The sequence below is a fragment of the Ammospiza caudacuta genome, chromosome 1 (genome assembly GCF_027887145.1).
Source record: "Ammospiza caudacuta isolate bAmmCau1 chromosome 1, bAmmCau1.pri, whole genome shotgun sequence".
Taxonomy (NCBI): Eukaryota; Metazoa; Chordata; class Aves; order Passeriformes; family Passerellidae; genus Ammospiza; species Ammospiza caudacuta.
Window position 1 is genome coordinate 45,721,333 of NC_080593.1, and position 19,807 is coordinate 45,741,139.

General features: G+C 35.9%; 1 protein-coding gene across 1 annotated transcript in view; it reads left to right on the forward strand.

Annotated features, from left to right (window-relative positions):
* ULK4 (unc-51 like kinase 4) overlaps positions 1-19,807 on the forward strand; it is a 209,986-nt gene that overhangs the window by 93,448 nt on the left and 96,731 nt on the right. Inside the window, exon 31 of the mRNA XM_058808529.1 lies at positions 1,101-1,149. Coding sequence (XP_058664512.1) covers positions 1,101-1,149 — 49 coding nt within the window. The remainder of the gene's footprint in view (positions 1-1,100; positions 1,150-19,807) is intronic.

The window sequence follows — 19,807 nt, forward strand, 5'->3', positions numbered from 1 at the left end:
ACATAAAATTAAGTACTTGTTTTAGTCAAAAATAACTGCTGTTTATTCAGGTGATCTATGTAATATAACTTGGTGTGTTTTTAACTAACGTACTACTGGCAATTGCAACTTTGTAGAGTGTTGCACACTGAGATCCCAGACATGCTCTGTGTTTTGAGTTCTGCATTTATCACATGGGCTTCTTAATGCAGTCTTATCTTTGCTGTGTCATAAAGCCAAACCTACCAATTGTTTATGAAGCACTTCCATGACATTATGGTGACTCAAGAAGAAAATTGAGACACACAATTGGGTGTTCTCTGTGGTGTTTGGTGAATAGGCATTTAGTATAGTTTGTAAGAAAAGGTGACAATAATTCTTCCAATTAGAAAATATAATACAGAAAAAGCAGTAAAATATAATGCAGTTAATCATGTGACTCATATGTCATTGTAGTGTGTGAGACACACATGCTTTACTAAGACAGTATTTTGTGCTCCAGCAGTAGAAAACACTTCATTGATGTAAAATATTACCTGTTTTTGAGAATAATCTTTCTTTAAGCATCTATATGCTCAGTTTTGTCTGATTTTGAAACGCAGAAGAATCTAGGTGACTCCTTTTGGGCCACTACTGCTCAGCATTGTCAAGTATTTGACAGATCTATCATATATAAGTATATTAAACCCAAGAAGTTAGTTAACATGGCATTCTTAAAAAAAAAACCACTGCATATTTATAATTTCATTATGTGTGCTGAGTCTATTAATTCAAACAGTTAATGGTGCACTCTGTTTCATAGTATGTGCAGTGGTATAGTTGCAGCATTTTATTAATTACTGCCGTTAAAATATGCTAAATTAATTACTCTTCTACTCACTTGAATCACATCAGTGAAGCAGACCTAGAAGTAATTTCCAAAGCAGTGTATAACATTGCTGTTTCTGTTTAATATCTGAAATGGAGGTCATTTTTGTTGAGAGCTAGTCAAAGGCTAAGGTTCTGGGTCATGGATCTTGGCAACAGCTATTCTACTGCTCTGTTCCTCTTGTGAGTTTAGTGTGTTAAATAAGAATTCACTTCCTCTGTTATTAAATAAATGTTAAAATATGTTTTTGCAGCCTCATGGAAGAAAACCATCTTTTTCCAGTTCTTTTTCAACTCATCTTGGTAAGAATAATTTTTAATATACATATATAGTCTAATAGATCTAATAGATATCTAATAGATAATAGATCTAATAGAGCCTGTCTCCCAAATCATATCTAACTAGTGACTTTAATTAGCAATATTGATAAAATAATATGTTTGTAAAATCAAATGAAACAGTCTAACAACAAAATAATCTAGAGTAAGCAGACATTTAGGAAGTTCTTGCCAACTAGTCCACCTATATGAGAAGTTTCTTCAAGAGAACTACTTTTTTCTTTCTTGAACCAAAAAATCCTCTAAAAATAGAATTAATGAGCTTGATTCTTAATTAGAGCAATATATCTCCTAAGGGCGTACAAGAAATGCTGAGGAAGTTACATTTTATTAAATAACGTCAAATTAAAATTTGATACTGTTGGCGTGGTAGTCTCAAATCCCACTATTTGCTTTTAGAATTTCTTTCAATATGAAGTATCAAGGATATGATTTTGGGATAGTCACATGTGGAACTTCCATCCCTAAATAGAATCTGCCACTCAAATGGTCATGAAAACTGTCTGGTTTGTTTCTCTGGAATGTTGCAAAACAAATATGTTCATGAAGAAGAGAGATCTTTAGGCTAGTTTGGAAGCTGGGTACTAAGCTATCCATTAGCCTTCTTATTGTTAAATTCCAGTCTCTTGTTAATTTTTTCATTTCTAAGTTCATGAAGTTGTGTCAGGTAAGTGTCCTGTCTTGTAAGCATACTCCTGATGAATACTAAATATGCATTATGAGTAAATACACATAATGTATGTAGTGCAGGCAGATTGCATACTTGCTTTTGTATCATTCTTGAAATTCAGTCTTATTCAGGTTAGATGAGGTTCATAAATGGGATTCTGGATCAACTTTGATATTCCTTTCTTAGGTTTCAATATTTTAATCTTCACTCTTCCTTTGCAGTGATTTATTTTACTATCATTTTGAGTCTCTTTAACACTGCATACCTAGATAAGCCATTTTTTATTAAAGTAACCTTGTAAGTGATGATAGATTTTTTTTTTTCCAGCAACATACAGAACACAGGCTTTGTTATTTTTTGTACATACATCTACAAATATTTTTGTGATAAATATTGAGAATAAAGCCATACATATTACTGTAGTTCATAGATAGTTTTGACACAGGATGAGCACTAATTTTAGGTATTAATAAAAGAAGACCTCAGTAAAGTATGCAAGTCAAGTGTTTCATATTAATATCCTTAAATATTTAGTTAATGTTTAAAATGTCTTCAGGTGCTAGTCTTGAAATTTATATATATATGTTAGTTTATAGCTATGAGTATTTGAACATGATTATGATCACTCAAAATATTCCCAGGTATTGAAAGTTTTTGTATAATGTATCTGTAGTCATGGAATTTAAAATGTGTTTATGTCATACCATGTAAGTAGGACAAGCTGTAGTCTGTCATAAATGCTCCCTCCTTACCTCCCCACATACAGTTTGACCTCAGGAGTTCTAGAAATAGTTCCACAGTTTTTTAGGGAGTAAAACAGTTTAGCTCTAAATTGTCTGCATGACTAGTGGTCTCTGAAGGTTTTGCAGCTCTCTTGAAGCCCTATGGCTGTCTTTGAGCCAATGGTTGGAGTTGGGAAAAAGGAGTGGTAGGCAGTTGGGAAAACTCAGGAGCCAGGACCAAATCAGACTGGAAGGATTAATCATCTGGCTGCTTTTCTTTTGAACATAATAGATTGAACAGGACAGATTAACAAACTTCTTCATTACAGATTTCTGAAATAATTTTCAATCATGGGTGAAGGGAGTTGCATGTAATTTGATTCCCATTATTCTCTATAAACTAGTCTTTGTCTAGGTGATGTGTTTCGATGATCAACACATATAGTTGAGATCTGTTGTTATACCTAGTCCTTTACCAGACCCTAAACTACTGAATTATGCTTGAGTCAATACTCCATTTTATTCTGACAGTAATTTAATGTAGAGCTATTTTATCTAGTCTATGGTTTATTACTACTACTTAATAATTTCTATGCCAAGACTTAATATCCAATGTGTATTTTCTGTGTATTGTTAAATATAGTTCATGTTATTTTCTACAATGCAACTGACAGTACATTGACTCTGTTAGACTCTGAAGGGAAATACTATGGGCTTAAAATTGAAAAGCAGTTCCACTAGCAGTCTTTGTTTCTAGGCTGTGCTGCAATCCAAGTGGGATTGAATGTACTAGCTTTAATCTAGCTAGCACAGTAGCAAGGACATGATGGCTTGCAGATACTGAGCAGTTCATAAAAAATAAGTTTTAATATGACTGCTTTTCACTGCTCATCAGTGTAAAGTTATATTACCTCTTACACTGCACACTACCCAATGTTGTGGTCTAAGCAGTAACAGAGATTTGGCAAGATTTTTTTTATCCTCTATCATCTCTCTGGACCATTTAGATCTCTGAATTCAGTCAAAGCATATGAAAAGAACCCTTTCATGTCACTTATGACTACAATTTTTTAATGTTATAGTTGCCAAGCGAAAGAACTGTATCAGTGAAAAAAATCTGTAACTGTCTACCTAAAAAGTTGTTCTAAGAAAATAGCCATAATGTATCTTCACCTGAACTAGGGTTTAGTCACTGAGTTAATTAGTAAGAAGCTTTAAATAGAGTTTCCAGTTCCCCTGGAAACCCTCTGCACTCATTCATCTCTCAACACTCGGTTGCGCTGAGGAAGTGTACATTAATGATGTGATTTTGAGTATGTGAAAAACCTGAATACAGTTCTTCTTTACAGAACTTCAGGGTGAATTTTGTGGTTTACCTGAATGCAAATTAATTCCATAGTGCCATGATCCCAAATCCTGGTGCTAGAAGTTATGTAGATTATAAGTGGTCTTACGAAGCAATATGAAGGTGTGACTGCAATATGAGTAGACATAATAATGTCTAATGTGGTCAGTGACAATGTAATGATGTGTATCTATGGAAAAATGGAGACCTATTCACAATTTACAAGTATTTTCAGGACAGTAAAGGACTGAAAATCAGAAGGAAAGCTGATATCATAATGTGAAAAAATTAAAAGGTGCAAACTGCCCTTGGTAGCAAGATGAAATATGGTGAGCTAAATTCCGTGGTTATGTAAATAATGCCAAAACTTGGGTTGATATAAGGTATAAATATGAAATGCTGCTGTTGATTAAGAAGGGGTTGTAGCAGGAAAAGTTACTGTAGGATATATTTAATGTTGTACTTTCTTGCTGCCTTTTACTGCTACATCCTCAGTATTTTGTTTCTAATATATTTTGCAATGTCAAACCTATGCCAACCGCCTTCAATATTAGTTTATAGTTTATGAAGTATTGATTTTGATTATTATGTTATAATGCTGGAATAAGGTTGATAAAGGATTTGGAAGTGCTTACAAAAAGTGCCATTTTTGTAAATTAAGGCTATTTGTATTTTAGATTGCTACCAAGATTTTGCTGAGTAGCAAGCAATGAAGTTTACATAAATGTTAATTTCTGTTTTATGTTACTTTTAAAAGGCTAACATCATAAATATTATCTGATCTTCATTTAGGTTTGTCTGAATGTAAGCTGTTGCATAGAAAAAAAATCCTGTGTAGTTGGTGAAATTCTATTTTTCTGCTGCTAAGTTTTAAAACTAAAGTTAATGATGCTTGTGATTAGGAGCTCAGTACTACTCTGTTTTTAAAGCCCAGTAGTCAATTCTATGCTTATCCTATTAAAATTTCTGGTGTAGCTTTTAGTCACACCAGCATATTATCACAGCCAGCAGTTTTTGCTAGTAGATAGTGTGTTCATGTCTAACCTGCACAGGCCATTCAAACACAGTTGTTGTTTTATTTATATTGTTACTCTATTCTTAACACAACCAAGTCCACCTCTTCTGTTTGCATTAGTGAAATAATTAAAATTAACTTCAACATTCCATATTTTAAATTATTTTCCTTCAAATACAGTGGAAAGCTCTTTCTATGAAAATACCAAATAGATTTCCCTTTGCAGTCCTGTTCATATATTTTTGTTTATTTTTCCTAGTTGTGTATAGGTCTGAAAGTTTTATGCTGTCCCTGTGTATCTTGGGATGGCTGTATTGGACATCTTAAATTAGAGGATCATATACTATTCATGTTTTTGATAGACTGCAGGCAACCTATGCTTGGGCACTCAAAAGATGCTTCAAAATCATGTTATGGTGGCAGTCATTGGTCCTTTTAGAAAGTGTGCTTTGCTTATTTTGTGGTAATTGCAGATGAAAATAGAGTTCAATATTATCACTAAGGGAGAAAATACGAGCTAAGCATAATTAAAAGAAAAATTGTAATAGTTACATAAGAAATAGATAAATGTGCACTTAAAAAGAAGAAACAAGCCATGCCAGCTTTCTGGTGTGGCAACTTCTTTCCAAGAAAGTTAACAATTTTGTGGAAATTTTGTCTGAGTAGAGGACACATAGCCATGTATAACTAGATTCCTTTGGTATAGTTAGATTGCCTTTTTCTTTTTAAAATTTAATTCTAACCAAAGTACTTCAAGTAAAAAAAAAAAGTGTGAAAAAGAAGTTGTATAGCATCCAAGTGGAACCAGTGGTTGGATTCTATATGTCATTTTGAATTTTAATAGGACAAAAAAGCCACAGGAAATTATTATGGTCAGAGATGCCACTCCTTGTGATTCAGTTAAAATATCAAAGCCATCCACTTAAAACATTTTAAAAATAATAGTTGCTTTATGGCCAGTCTTACCTGTGAAAATACTATAAAAATGGAGAAAAAGAACACTGGAGAGGAAAAATAAGAGCCTTATCATTCCTCTTTTGCTTGGTTTCTATTTTCTGGTGAGAGATTACAGCCATGTATCATTTGAGGGAAGAGGTAGAGGTATTTTGCTGTCTAGCAGCCACATGGATGATAAGTATAGAAGAACATGGATCAGACGTTATTGCAGCATTTGAACCATTAGTTTACTTGTGTCTCTTAAGGAAAGCACCTCCTACTCCAGTGGGGTGCACATCTTGTTGGTTGTCTGAAAGAATGGGAAGAATGTTTCTAACTCTTGCAAGTACTCATAAGCCATCCAGGATGAGTACTTGAAACAGTAGATTAGGATACTCTTTCTCTTATATTCTGTCAAAAGTACAAGTTTATGCTATGGAACTCATCTGCTGGAGAAAATTAGGATAGTAAATTTGGCAAATAATAAAAGCTCTAGCATTTAGCGTGAATGGGCCTTGGTCTTCTATGCTGTAAATGAGCTTTGACCTAAAGTCAGCTCAGTGCTTGCATGAGAAGATCGATGCTGATTGATTGCTCTGGACATCTCACTGTAGGCATACTAAATCCTTAATTTATAGTCAGCTCTCTAGTAGAAAAACCAACACAAAGGTATCTGGAAATAGTCTTAGTCTACATGTGTTTTAAAGAACAGGAAATACTATTTATTTAAATGCCTTTGTGTGGGGTATTCCTATTCCTCTCTGTATTTTTGATGCGGTTACAAAGGTGTTCAATGCAATGGCTCTTTTTGGTGTATTTCACCAGTTCATCACTGCTGTTAGGGAAAACCTGCATTTAGAAGGTAACTGAAATTGGATTCTAGGAGTGATTTTTATGGCTTTTACAGGATGGATATTAGTTAGAAACCTTAAATGTATCCATAGTGAATATCTTTATTTTTGTCTTTTCTGAAGTATGCACATTTTCTCAAATCTACTATATTTAATAGTCAAATTGTATACTCTGGCAGTGCATTTAAAACTGCTGTGATAGATTAAGAGTGTAATCTATGAAGATTTCTGGAAGTGAAAGTGCCAAAACCCTAGTTTATAAAGCAAAATAATTGCTGGTTTTTGGAAGACATTTAATATTCAAAGATGGGTTTAGGAGAAACTAGTGAGAAAGTGTTGAACTATCTTAGAATTTATGTATTTGGAATGAGAAAAAATTACAAGATATCATTTAAAGAATATAAATGTATTGCAAGTGTAGAAATTACTATGAGAAGAACGCTTCACCAGTGATCATGTTTTTAAATCCTTTCCAAACTGACAAATTTCTTACCAATGCATCGAGGTCTTGTGTCAACATTCAGTAAGGTATTATATTTTTTCTTTTTTTAATGTAGAATCAAATTAATAAGAGTACTTCTATACACCAAAGAAGACACTCTGAAAGTACAGTATGTTCATTTCCAATTTTCCAGGAATAAAATATGGCTCCTTTGATAGGAATGTTAGGATTTTTCATTACTCTGTTAAAGCTTAAGCACTTTCAGTTTTAGGATGAGATTCCTGAGACTACTTATATCTTTTAAATTGCTGACTTGAAAATAGTGTATACTTTAAAGGGAAAAGCCTGCACATCTGAATTTGTACTCCTGGAAATAAACATTTCTAAGTGAAGCTCTCCTGAGATTTTTTTTAGCAGGAAGAGGAATCCTGCTAATAGAAAGTTTTATTTTCAGAAACAGATTTTTTTTTTGTTTTGTTTTAGTCATCTTTAGGTCAGGAGTTTCTGAGGAAGTTTCTATAGACATAAATGTTGGATTACTGCTAAATTGGGTTATTAATCTGTTATGGTCAACTGATCTCTCCAATTATTAACACTGTACATGGAATGAATTCTTAACAGTTATTCATGTGTAACTATTGTGCTCTTAACAGATGACAAAAAGATTATTAGAAGCCAAAATTCTTGGTATAAACACAGTTTCTGATTGTGATTAATAACAAGAATCCGTGACATTTGATTTCTTTCCCCAGATGTTGTCATGTGATGCATGGTGGTTTTGCATATGGATAGAGCAATAGCAGAACCATAGATTGTCTGCAGTTGGAAGGGACTAGTAAGGATCATAGTGTTCAACTCCTGCTACATTCACAACTACCTTAGTCATCATATAACTAAGAGTGTTGTTCAGATGCTCCTTGTACTATGTCAGGTGTTGTGCTGCAACCACTTCCCTGGGAGCTTCTTCCAGTGCCCAGCCACCCTTTCGGTGAACAATCTTTTCTTAATGTCCAATCTGAGCTTCCCCTGGTGCAGCTCCATTCCATTTCCTCCTGTCTTATTGATGGTGACCAGAGAGAGATCAGCATCTTGCCTCTGCTGCCTCACTTGAGGAAGTCATAAACTGTGATGATGTCTCCTCTCAGTCTTTTCTCCTCCATGTTGAACAAGCTAAGTGACCTCATCTGCTCCTTGTAAGTCTTCTCTTGAGACCTTGCACCATATTACTTAAAAATGCGGGTGTTAAAGTGGTAGGTGCTGCTACCTATTTCTTATCCCCAACAAACCTCTCCTGTCGAAAAGCAAGCTGAGTTAACATTCAGGTAACACAGTAAACCTACACTCAACACTCACTGCAACTGGCTCAGAGATAGAGGCAAGAGAAGCTCTTTGGCAAGGTTTTATTCCAGCAGAGTAACACAGTAGGTGAAGGGCAAACTCTGGGAAAGAGAGTGAACCCTGTGGAGCAGTCAGCTTATAAAGGGGAAGGGAGCAGAGCTCAGGGCTGGACAGAGGGGCCTTGCCTCCAGGGCAAGGGGGGCTGGCCATCAGGGTGGCCAAGCCAGTGACAGGGGAAGGAGAAACCAGAGGGAGTTGCGACATCAAGTCCAAGGGAGAGTCTGTTTTTTCCTTTGGGAGGTCTAACTGTGGTAGGTAATGTTTCCAGGGCTGAGGGCTTGGGGGTTTACCAAAGGGAGAGAGTTCATGGGCTGCTACACTTAGTCACCCTTCTCTGGACACACACTAACAGTTTGATGTCCTCTTACGTTGTAGTGCCCAAACCTGCCCCCAGCACTTAAGGTGAGGCCTCCCCAGTGCAGAGCAGGGCAGGACAATTCCCCCACCTTGCTTGGCTGGTGATTCTGTCCCTGATGTCCCCCAGGACACACTTGGTCCTCCTGGCTTCCAGGGCACTGCTGACTCATGTTGAACTTGGCATCAACCAGGACCTCCCAGTTCCCTTTCCATAGCACTGCTCTCCAGCCCTTTGTTCCCCAGTGATAAGGTCAACAAAAGTTCCCTTTTGCAGAGGCATTTTCCTGCCAACAATGGAAGAAACATTTTGCTTTTTCAATATCATGATGTATGCTAGACTTTCAGCATTTGCTGCAACCACAGAGCTTAAGAGTTGTCTGTGCTGCAGTCAGTGTATGGCAGCAATTCATGAAGATGTCTCCACCTAGCTCTGAGCTAACAGCTGCCAGCTTTAAACAGAGCTGGAATTATTTACTTTCCATCCATCACATTGAGATAATTGTTGTTGATGGGTTTTGATACTGGTTTTTTTGAATGGTATTAATAGGCTGTTTTTCAGCATTTCTTGTAGGGTTGCTTGAGTTAAATAATTTTGTCTGTCTTTAATATAACTTTCTTTTTGAAGTAGTTAAATGTGTATTTGTTACAAATATTTTAGAACAGGTTAATGAAAAAACTGAAAACTTGAAGTGCATGATTTTTGGGATGAAAAATAATGTTGACAGAGTAGTGAGAGAATTGAGAGAACTGCTTCCTATTCCTGCTGCTGATCCACATTTATTCTTGACTCTGGGAAAATTGTATAACCCCTCCTTTTCACCATATGCTTGTTATGCTTCTATCCTTTGGGTTTCCAATGAACACCTTTACTCTGAGAAAACTCAGCAATTGGTTCTCATCATCCTGAAACTAAGCTTGTTTAAGGTCCCAGCTGGACCTTATTCAAACAAAATTCTCAAATTATTTTTTTCTTACAGTATGGTGATGTCTAAACTATAAATGTACATCACAAGAATGTAGGGAAGATGAATTCATTAAATTTAGAAGGTATTCAGGTTTTTTTATGAGAAGCACTAGTAAATATGGGCAGCCTATTTTATGGCTGTGTGTCTGTAGATCTATCCCCAGTAAGATTGCTGATGGAGAAAGTGAGAGGAATAATTTTAATAATATAAATTGATAGTCTGCATAATGAAATGGATATTAAAAAAAGTATTGATAAAGCATATCCTTCTATCATTGTCTTTCTTATCTGCAAAATTATTTTAGACCAGTGCTCCTGTTAGGGGAGGGAATAAAATTATTTACTAAATCACCTGGAGCTCCACTTCAGAGAAAAATTGGGTACACAGCGTTTGTGACAACATTATGTTCTTGTATAGGAAGAAAATTCAGCTGTTTACATCTTAAAGGAATTGCTTTCTAATGCTAGACACTAATATTTTAGTGTGTATGCTATCCAGCTTTTTTTTTTCTATTTTATATGCAGTGCTAAGGGACATAAGAAAACTCTTGTATAAACAATATATGTGTTTGGTAGTAGTTCTTTATTTATCCTGTCCTAAAAGTTGAAAATTGTACAGGTAATAAATAGGAATCTAAAAGACTGCAGCAAGATTTTAAAGCTAGCTATAATATAGTGGGTAAGAAAATCACAGGTAGTGAAGTGCATAGGTATCTGTACTTTGCAAAAATAGTGACCATGATTACTGCTGATAGTACAACACATCTGAGTTTTGTGATGTTGTGACTGTTTTGCATTTCTTTGATCCTGCTCTTCATGTTATATATTACTGGTCTTCAATAAGCAGGCAAACATACTGGTTTTGTGAAGGTGGGTTTTTTCATAAATGTTTCTGCAGTAGTCCAGAGTGGATAGTTATTTTGTATTATGGTATAATATCTTACAAGTTGTCTTTTGAAAGAAAATATATTCACAATTTCAAAGAAAACCTGGTCACAAAGTAATGATCTCTGTTGTTCCTTGCATGGCAGATCCATGTATTTATCACATCATTGCTCTGACCAACCCAAGAACATTCAACAGTGTTGCTCTAAAAGTGACCTAGACTCAGCTGGGGTCTCTGGTCTTTTTGCATCTTCTCTTGATTGGGACAAATAGGATGCTGCAGGGATGTATGGTGATGATGCAGTTTAAGCTCTGCTCAAAGCAATTAATGAGTAACTATAACTCCAATATTTATCCAGAGTTATGGTATGAAATACAGAATGATCCCTTCAGGGATGATTTAAGATCCAACACAACAGTTGTTTTAGAGGTCTCTGTGCCTACAAAGGGCAGAGCTTCTGCTTGTTACTATGTGCTGGCCCTTGACTGTTGCTCAAAATCCACGAGGTTTTTCCTGTATTGAGAGGATTGCCCCTTACTGGATGCAGGTAGCTGGCACTTCCCTTAAACCCCTCCAGTTACAAATGCAGTCATAGTGGTTATTTGAACAACTCTTGGAAGTTAGTTTTTCTTGGAAAGCTAAACTCGTTTGGAATATCTGGTTTTCGAATACTGTGTTCAAATACTGTTCATATTGTAAAAGATGTAACACTGCTTCCCTGAACCTTTGACATCTTGAAGCAAGCCCACCCTGGTGATCAGGTGGTCTGGAGCACATGGCACACATGGAGAGGATGAGAGAACAAGCTTCATACAACCTTTACAAAGAAATCTTCGGGGGATCTTTTTCCTGCCTGTAGCTGCCTCATGGGACAGTGCAGAGAAGATGCAGCCAGACTTGACTCAGCAGTGCACAATGGAGAGATGACAGGATGAATACAAGCTGGAAGATGGGAAATTCCAGCTTGATATAGAAAGAAACTTTTTGCTGTGGGGTGGGTGGTCAAACACTGGAATGAAGAGGTGAGAGAGGTTGTAACAGGCTTGGAGACTCTGTGCAGACTGAGCCAAGCAGCCAGCTAGACTGGAGAGCTCCAGAGGCACCTTCAACCATATGTTATTCTGTGATTTGATTGTCCCAGTCAGTACACCTTCCTAAAAATCAACCAACTGGAAAAAAAATTACCCCACAGGTTATGTCCTAGCATTGTAGCTGCCATACACTGAGCCTTATTGAACTTAGGCATTAACTCCTCTAGACCAGGATCCGGGTCAGTAGTCTTTCAGGTGATTTTGTGTTTCTGAGCTCTTCATCTTTTTCCTGCTTCCTAATAACTTGCATGGTTTGACCTTTAAGTAAGCAAAGTGGATGGACTGAAATGGCAATGCTTATTCAGCTAGCTTGGCTCCCCTCCCATTTCTTCTTTATCTGAGCCATACTGCATGAGGGTGGTGTTTTATGAACCAAATCCAAGGCAGACTGTAGGTCAGGGTTGAATGGATGGGTGTATAAAGTCACTGAGTGTTTCTGCCAACTTGTTTTATCTCTCAACACACTTGGACATTTATGCAAGGTTACCTGAAGTATGAGTCTTGTGGTGTTTTAACAGTGTTTTCAACAGTGTTTTTTTAAATTTTGGGATTGAGTAGTTTAAATATTATTGTAGAGAATTTTTCCTACTGATTATATTTTTACTTAAAAACAGTGCAGCTCTGACCTTTAAGGGAACATGCTAACTTCAGCTTTCCATATGACAGCTAAAGCTGATGATATTAGATTTTATTTATTGGAAAACAAGTTTACTTACATGTTAACTAAGACCATTTTTTTAAACTCTGAGCTTTAGGACAGTTAAAATTTGTAGAATATTTGAATTATGTAGTAAGAAGACTTTTATAGTATTTAGGTGAAGAATTATATGTGAAAAATCCCCCAGACTTCTAAAAGTATGGAAGATGTGTGAGTTTTTGCACTGATAGGGAAATAATTTTTTCTTTTATTTGTCACTTTATATGGATAGAAAACTTTAATAAAAACTCTTCAATCCTTCATTTTATAGTACTTTGTCTGGCCCCTTCTGTCAGAAATGATTCTGTTATTGTTCCCCCAGTCCAGCCTGAGGAAAGAGTTTATAACATTTTTCTATGCTCACTGAACATTTTATCAGGAATTTCATTTTAGATGACAGATCAGTCTGTCAGTCTTGGGAACTAAAGGCAGAAGGTATTGAGCTTATGTTCCTTAGTGATGGATTTCACCAACAGCACCATGAGTGAGAGTTCTGGACTGACCATCACTACAGACAGCCCTAAGGCTTGGATAGAAACACAATTGGTGCTCATGTTCTCTCCCTCTCAGCTAACACAGTCTTTTAAGAACTTACAAAGTTCACAATGCAGAGATTCTAAAGCAGAGTTTTCTCCCTCTTAAACAGTATCTGGTTTGGTTGGTTTTGGTTAGGGTTTTTTTGTAGTCATAAACCTGTTCAGCATTGACATATTGTTTTATCACACTTATTTGTGCCTATTTTGATAGAAGTTTTGTGAATAACCTCCAGGATCTTGTGATTATTCATGTAATTAAAATCCTCTCAAGTTTTTTTGACACCTAATACTACTTACTTTCAGTTTCATTTGCACCCCTTTTCAAAGCAGATATGAAACCTGTATTTGTTCTGAAGTATTGCATGATGTGTGACTGCTGTCTAGGGTCACAGCTCTATAAGCTCTATCTTGCAGTCATGCAAGATGTGTTGCCTTATCACTCAGGAATGAGATATTGTAGTTAAATGAAAACACAGTCTAATAAAAGCATCTTTTTAATCCTTTGTCCTGGGTCTGGAAAACACACTAAATGTAAGATGAAGTATTGCAATGGTAGGCAGAGAAACATTGTGTGTGCTACTCCATGTGTGGATTTTGGGGTCCTCATCTCAAAATGTTTACACTAGAACTGCAAATAGTTTAAAGAAAAAAAAAAACCAACAAAACAGAGATGGTTAATGGTCTGGAATGGCTACTGTGAAAGAGATTATCCTTCTGTATGCTTTAATCTGAAGGATAGTTGATATATATGTGCCAGAGTCAGGTGAATAGGGAACAGTATTGCTGCTCAGTGTCTCCACTCACACAAGATCTGTATTGTAAGAACTGAAGAAAACTTGAAGTTGGGATCTGAAAAATTGACAAAAGGTCAGTTTCTTTTTCCTGTAGGGTTATGGTCAGCTTTCAGCTCTGCTCCATGGCATCCTCAGTTTACTTGAATTAAAAAGTAGACTGGACAAATTAATGGACCAAAAATCCATTGAGAATTGTTACATGTATAAACTACATCTGGTTCAAAGTCCTTGGGCTGTCAGTTCCTGGAGGCTAAGGAAAGTGTTCAGTATACCTGTCATGTAGGGCTTCTTCTGTTTTTGAGTGTTTTAGATATGTTGTTAGGGTAGGTAGACCTTCAATTTGAATGGAGTCAGATTCTGCTTTATATGCTAAAAATTAATGCATGGGAACCTTTCTGTATTGCACTATTTTTGTTCCTAGCTGCAGAAATTGGTCTTTAAACTCCCATTTTTATTTGAGAAACCAGTTTAATTTTTTATGACTTAAAAAGATTGACTTGTTTCCTGAAGCAAGTTATTTCTTAGAGAAATTAGCTAGTTAAAAATACACAGCTTTGAGTTATGAGGTTAATTTTCAGTCTGTGCTGTTTATTTGGTTGGCTGTGGAGTTAAAAATTAATACTAATTTGTGGAATTCACAAAGAAGTTTGGATTTTCTTTAAGAATTAATATTTAGCCATTGTTTATGAACAAGTTTCAGAGTTGTCAATGTTTAATGTAGCACATTTTTGCAGAATTTTTATTACATCAAAACATCACTCAGTCATTATAATTAGACAATTTTCCCACTTAGGGAAAAATATTTGGGAGGTGGTTTGGGATGGGTAAAGAGATAATTGTGCTCTTTTTAAAATTAGAGATTTAACTGGCATCATCATCTTCAGAATCCATCTTACTTCTGTCACACCCCTTTCCTCCGAAAGTTGTAGCATTTACTGCCTTTCTCCTACATTTTAATTTAAGAAATGCAACTAAAGCAGTTAATCTTCCAGATTGGTGACTGGTTCTGCTGTGAATAAGATTAAACAAATTAAATTATTTATCTTCCGTTGTTCATCCTACCCTACTTTTTATCAGTAACTGATAAATCTCCCCTCCCATTCTTTAAGCTTTTTTACTATTCTCACAGTCTTACAGTGCCCACACCTTGGACACATTTCATTTTGTTTATTTAGTTCTTTTTGCAAAGTCAGATTGTAATTTTGTAATATTCATAGATATATGTATGCATGGGTGTGATAAATAAAATGTCCATATATATACATGCGTGTGTAACAATCTCAAATTATTTCTGTTAGCAATCTCAAAGTCTTTGTGACCTTGTAAGTGTTCTTCATACTGTATTGTGGGATGTAAAAAAGAAGAAATGTGCCTGGTCCCAAGAGTTCTGTGACAGTTGATTGTGAGCAGCAGAAGAGGGAGCAGGAGAACAACCTGGGGAAGCTGGCAGGGCTGCTTTGTCTGTAATTGCTGGCTGGAGTGCAGCCCTGCAGCATTCCCTCACTCCCACTGTACTCCTGGATCACGGCTGGAGCTGAAGGGCACGTGGAGACCTATGGAAGAGGAAGGGCTGTAGGACCATGATCCAAATGTGTGAAAGTCAGATGCTGCAAGAAGACAGATTATTCTTAATCTGAGACTTCTCAAGTCTAGTGCCAAAGTGTGTGCTCTATGACCTTTAACTAGCAAGTTATAGGGAGAAATAATGACCTTACCATAGTTTCTTTGAATTTTATGAAAAATTTTAAATGGGTGATGCAAAAAGGAATTGCCATCAATGGTTACCCAAGGAGATTAATGTCTACATTTAAAAATTAATTTATTTTTGCTGTAGAAGCAATATTAATGCAAAATCTCACTTCTTCCACACTTCGTGTTTGTCAGGCTGATTAAGAGCAAATTGCTAATAAATTGTTCCTGCTAATGTAAATGTCAAGGCAAAGAGAAGACATTTAAGGAAAAATATATATTGAAGTAAATCTGGAATGCATGCATGTTTTTCAGAGTAAGGTTTATTGGTCTTGTGACCAGAATTTTACTGTGGCATTCTCACAGTTCTGTCAAACAGCTGAGGTACATCTCTTAATCTCATCTAAATAAATATTGGCATAGGAATGTGGCAGTTGCTGACTGTACCTTTATTGACCAGCTGTATTCTGATGAGTAAGGTACTGAGCTATTGTGTGCTTCACAATAGAGTTTGTAAAAGAATATTGAATGTCTGTGAATGGTTTTTGGCTGGCAGAGGTTTCTGCATTATGCATCTGAACTCTGATCATTTATCTAGAAATTTGTCTGGTTTGGCCTCAGTCATGTATTCTTTATGCATTCCTTGTGGTAATGTTTTCCTGAAGAGTTTATATTGCAGGGTGATAATTAGATTTTAGAATGTCAGTCTTCCACAAAGCAAAACAATTCAAATCTTAATATTCTACTTTTTACTTTGTTTTTACCTGTAGCCATTTACTCATTGTAGTAAATGTTTAGGTTTGAAATATATTTTGTTTTGTAAACAGTTTTATAGGCAAGCTTAAAAGTCATTACTTTGCTAAGATAGATTCATTAGCCATGTGTAAAAAGATTAAGCAAAAAGATTAAGTCTACCATGAGGCAATCTTAGTTTACCCACTGTAACTTTCTAATTGCAATTATAATAGAGCATCATTTCAAAGACTCAGCTGAAATTGTGGTAATTTTTTTCTTTCAGATTTCTCTTTTGAATCCCCTGTTTATATTACAGGGTTCAGTTTCTGCCCATTGGATGTTTTGATCAAGTGTTTCTTACTGTTCCTATGGGTACAGGAAGCAAAGTTGTGCCTTACAACTCCTTTTCTTTCTATTTTATATACTGGGTTCCTTTCAAAATCCTGACTACCAAATAAGATAATAACCTGTTCAAACATTATGATGCTAAATATGGTGACTGACAGTTTACATTCTGCAGTTTAGCTGGGGGCCCCAAATTGATCCCTGTGGCAGATACTTAAGCACTGTTTGGTGGGTGACGTTGCTTTTAATTTTCTGTTGCTGTCATGTTATTTGATATGAAGTTTAGTAATAATTAAGGTCTTTACAAAGGAAAAACAGATTTCTTTCAGTTACTTATTGGAGTGAAGTGCAATATTTCTCCTTGGTGCATATTTCATTTGTTTGACTAAAGCAGAAAGGCTGTGTATGAGGGCTGATAACTCCTTTCAGTGCTGCAGAGAGCCAGGGATTATTCTGTAAACAATCCATTTCTGACTGTATATTCTCAAGTTCTACATTTGCTTGCCCTGTGTCAAGTTCTGGAGCGGGATTTAAATTCCCTGCACGTAGCTATCTTTAGGGCTCACATCTGGATCGCTCTGCAGGAGCATATTGCTGAAAGCAAACAGACCAGCAGTTCTGATGGTAACAATGGAGTCTGAGAAAATACTGCATGCATGTATAAGGTTCCATTAAAAAGCAGGGAGTGAGAGGGATGTCTAATGCAGTCCATTTAATGCCGAACTCTCCAGAGAGTGAAGTGGGGATTATGCCTGCTCCTGTGCTTTTTAAAGACTAGTATAGAGGATGCTTGTTGGGTGAATGGTATCTCCATAACAGACACTCTGATACTCATGAATACATTTCTAATTATATCTTAATGATCTCAGCCACAAATAGGAAAACAAAAATCTTTGTCTCCCTGAGTGGTTACCTTAGTGGCTGCAGGATTGGCAAGGTTTAGATTTTCCATCTCCTTTCACTAATCCCAGGGGGCTTCATTGTGAGAAATGAGACTTGTTTATGATGGTGAATTAGATTGCTGTAAAAGGTTATTTCAACAGACAGTTGGGAAATCATAATAGAATAATTTAGTAAAAATGGGAGCTAAAGTATGCTTAATGAAACATGATTAGATTTAATTTTCTTGCTATTTCGATCATTAAAGGTACATTATGCTTTTTCAGACCTCATTTGGGCTCTTTGCCATGGACCCACTCTTAGTAACAGACTGAAACTTGCATGTTCCATTAGGATATGAAAATGGCTAATGATACTCTAGTCTCCTCTCCCTGGCTTTTGTAAAATTTCTGTTACCAGCTTTTCAGATATATTTTAGCTGTTTTCCTCTTTGATCCTTTTATTCCCTCACATCTATTGTACACATTTTTCAGTATGAATAACTGTTCAGGGAGTATAGATTGAATGCAATGAAGTAAAAGACTAATATAGCTACCTAATAATTGTGAGGTGGCCTATTATGAGCAATTAAAAATGTTAATTTAGTTATTACTAAGATTCTGTGTTCTAACAAAGTTCATATTTTAATTTCTTCATATATAATATGCTGTCTTAATCCAGTGGTACAATTCTTTGGGGTTTTGTGGGCTTTTTTTGGTTTGGTTTTTTTGGGGGGATTTTTAGTTGGGTTTTGGATTTTTTTTATTATTTTTCTTTATTCTTTCTTTTTACAGTGCAATGCCACATTGTGTGCCACCACATATGGGCTAAATTTCTGTTATTAAATTTAGTGTTATTAAATTTAGTTCTCAATGATATTTTATGACTCTCCCATAGCATCAAAATGCTACTTTGATCTAAAAAAAATCCAACTCCTTTTCAGGCTATCAATTCATACAAGAATAAAGCTGTTCTTTGCTGGTAGACAACTTGGGTAGGGCAGCAGAACCTTGCTGATCAGCTCAGTGGGTAAGAGCACCAAGGTTGTGGGGCTGAACCCTATATGGGCCATTCACTTCAGAGTGGGACTCAATGATCCTTGTGGGTCTTTTTTACCTCTGAATGTTCTGTGATTCTGTGATCATAGCCCATTTCTTTTCAGGATTCTAGTCTGTTGTTTGGGGGAGGAAATATAGGGGTTATTTCAGGATTTCATTATGTTATTCCAAGTTGGATGCATGTTTCGCTGAGAAAGGCTTCTTTTGTTCAGGATGAATTTTCTGCCCACAGTTGAATGGGAGGTAGAGGAGGAAGGCAGATTTCAGGGTAGCCAGTGGCATGTCAATCAGCAATACTTTAGGGGAAGGGCCCATGTGCAGATCCAAGTTCAAAATCACCCTAGAGGAAACGGCTGACTGGGTTTCTGAAGCTCAAAACAAATATTTTGACTACTAAGCAAGATGTTTTATGAACATCTTTCACCATTTCCCACTGAAGTTGCTTCAGTTTGTATATATTAACTTTTCCTTGTCACAGAGGAAAAGGATGGTCTGGACTTTCAGTAAAAATGAGTAGAAATGAAAGAACTGAAGTCCTCTGCATTTCTTGTAAGATAGCAAACTACTGTGGGATACAGGTGGTGTGATAACCTATTGAGTGTGTCAGTGCACACTGGGAATGTTTGTTTGAAGTCTTAAATATTTAAGGAAATTTGAAGTCTAGCTTCATTCTGAAACAGCATAGAGTCTCAAGTCATTGATTTTTCAGCATTGCTAGCATAGTTTCATTTGAATTTTGCATGTCATAGTTGAAATACTTTATAAGAAAACAAATGTGTATGTTCATGTGTCTGTATATACATATTTAATGGATATTAAATATGTATATATTTAATTTGTATATATGATATCCTTATAAAGCAATAGATATAAGTTCCCTCATAATCATTTAGTGCCTGTTTACCACTGAAATGAAGGTATATGAAGGACAAAAAACCTTCACTCTTTAGAGGGTTGAAGGCCCTTTGTTATGCTCTGAAGGCACTGGAATCTCCTGTATTTCCAGGCAATAATTGCCTTAACAGTGAGGAAAATCAGGAAGATTTGAATTGAACCTATGCCCTACATATTGATGACTGAAATATATCTCTGTCATTAAGTGGAATCTATTTTAATGAACTATACAAATTTTCAAACCTGTGTTCCTAAAGTTGATTTCTTGAATTGGTATGTGGTTATTTAAATAGAAATGACTTGAGGAAAGATGGGGTG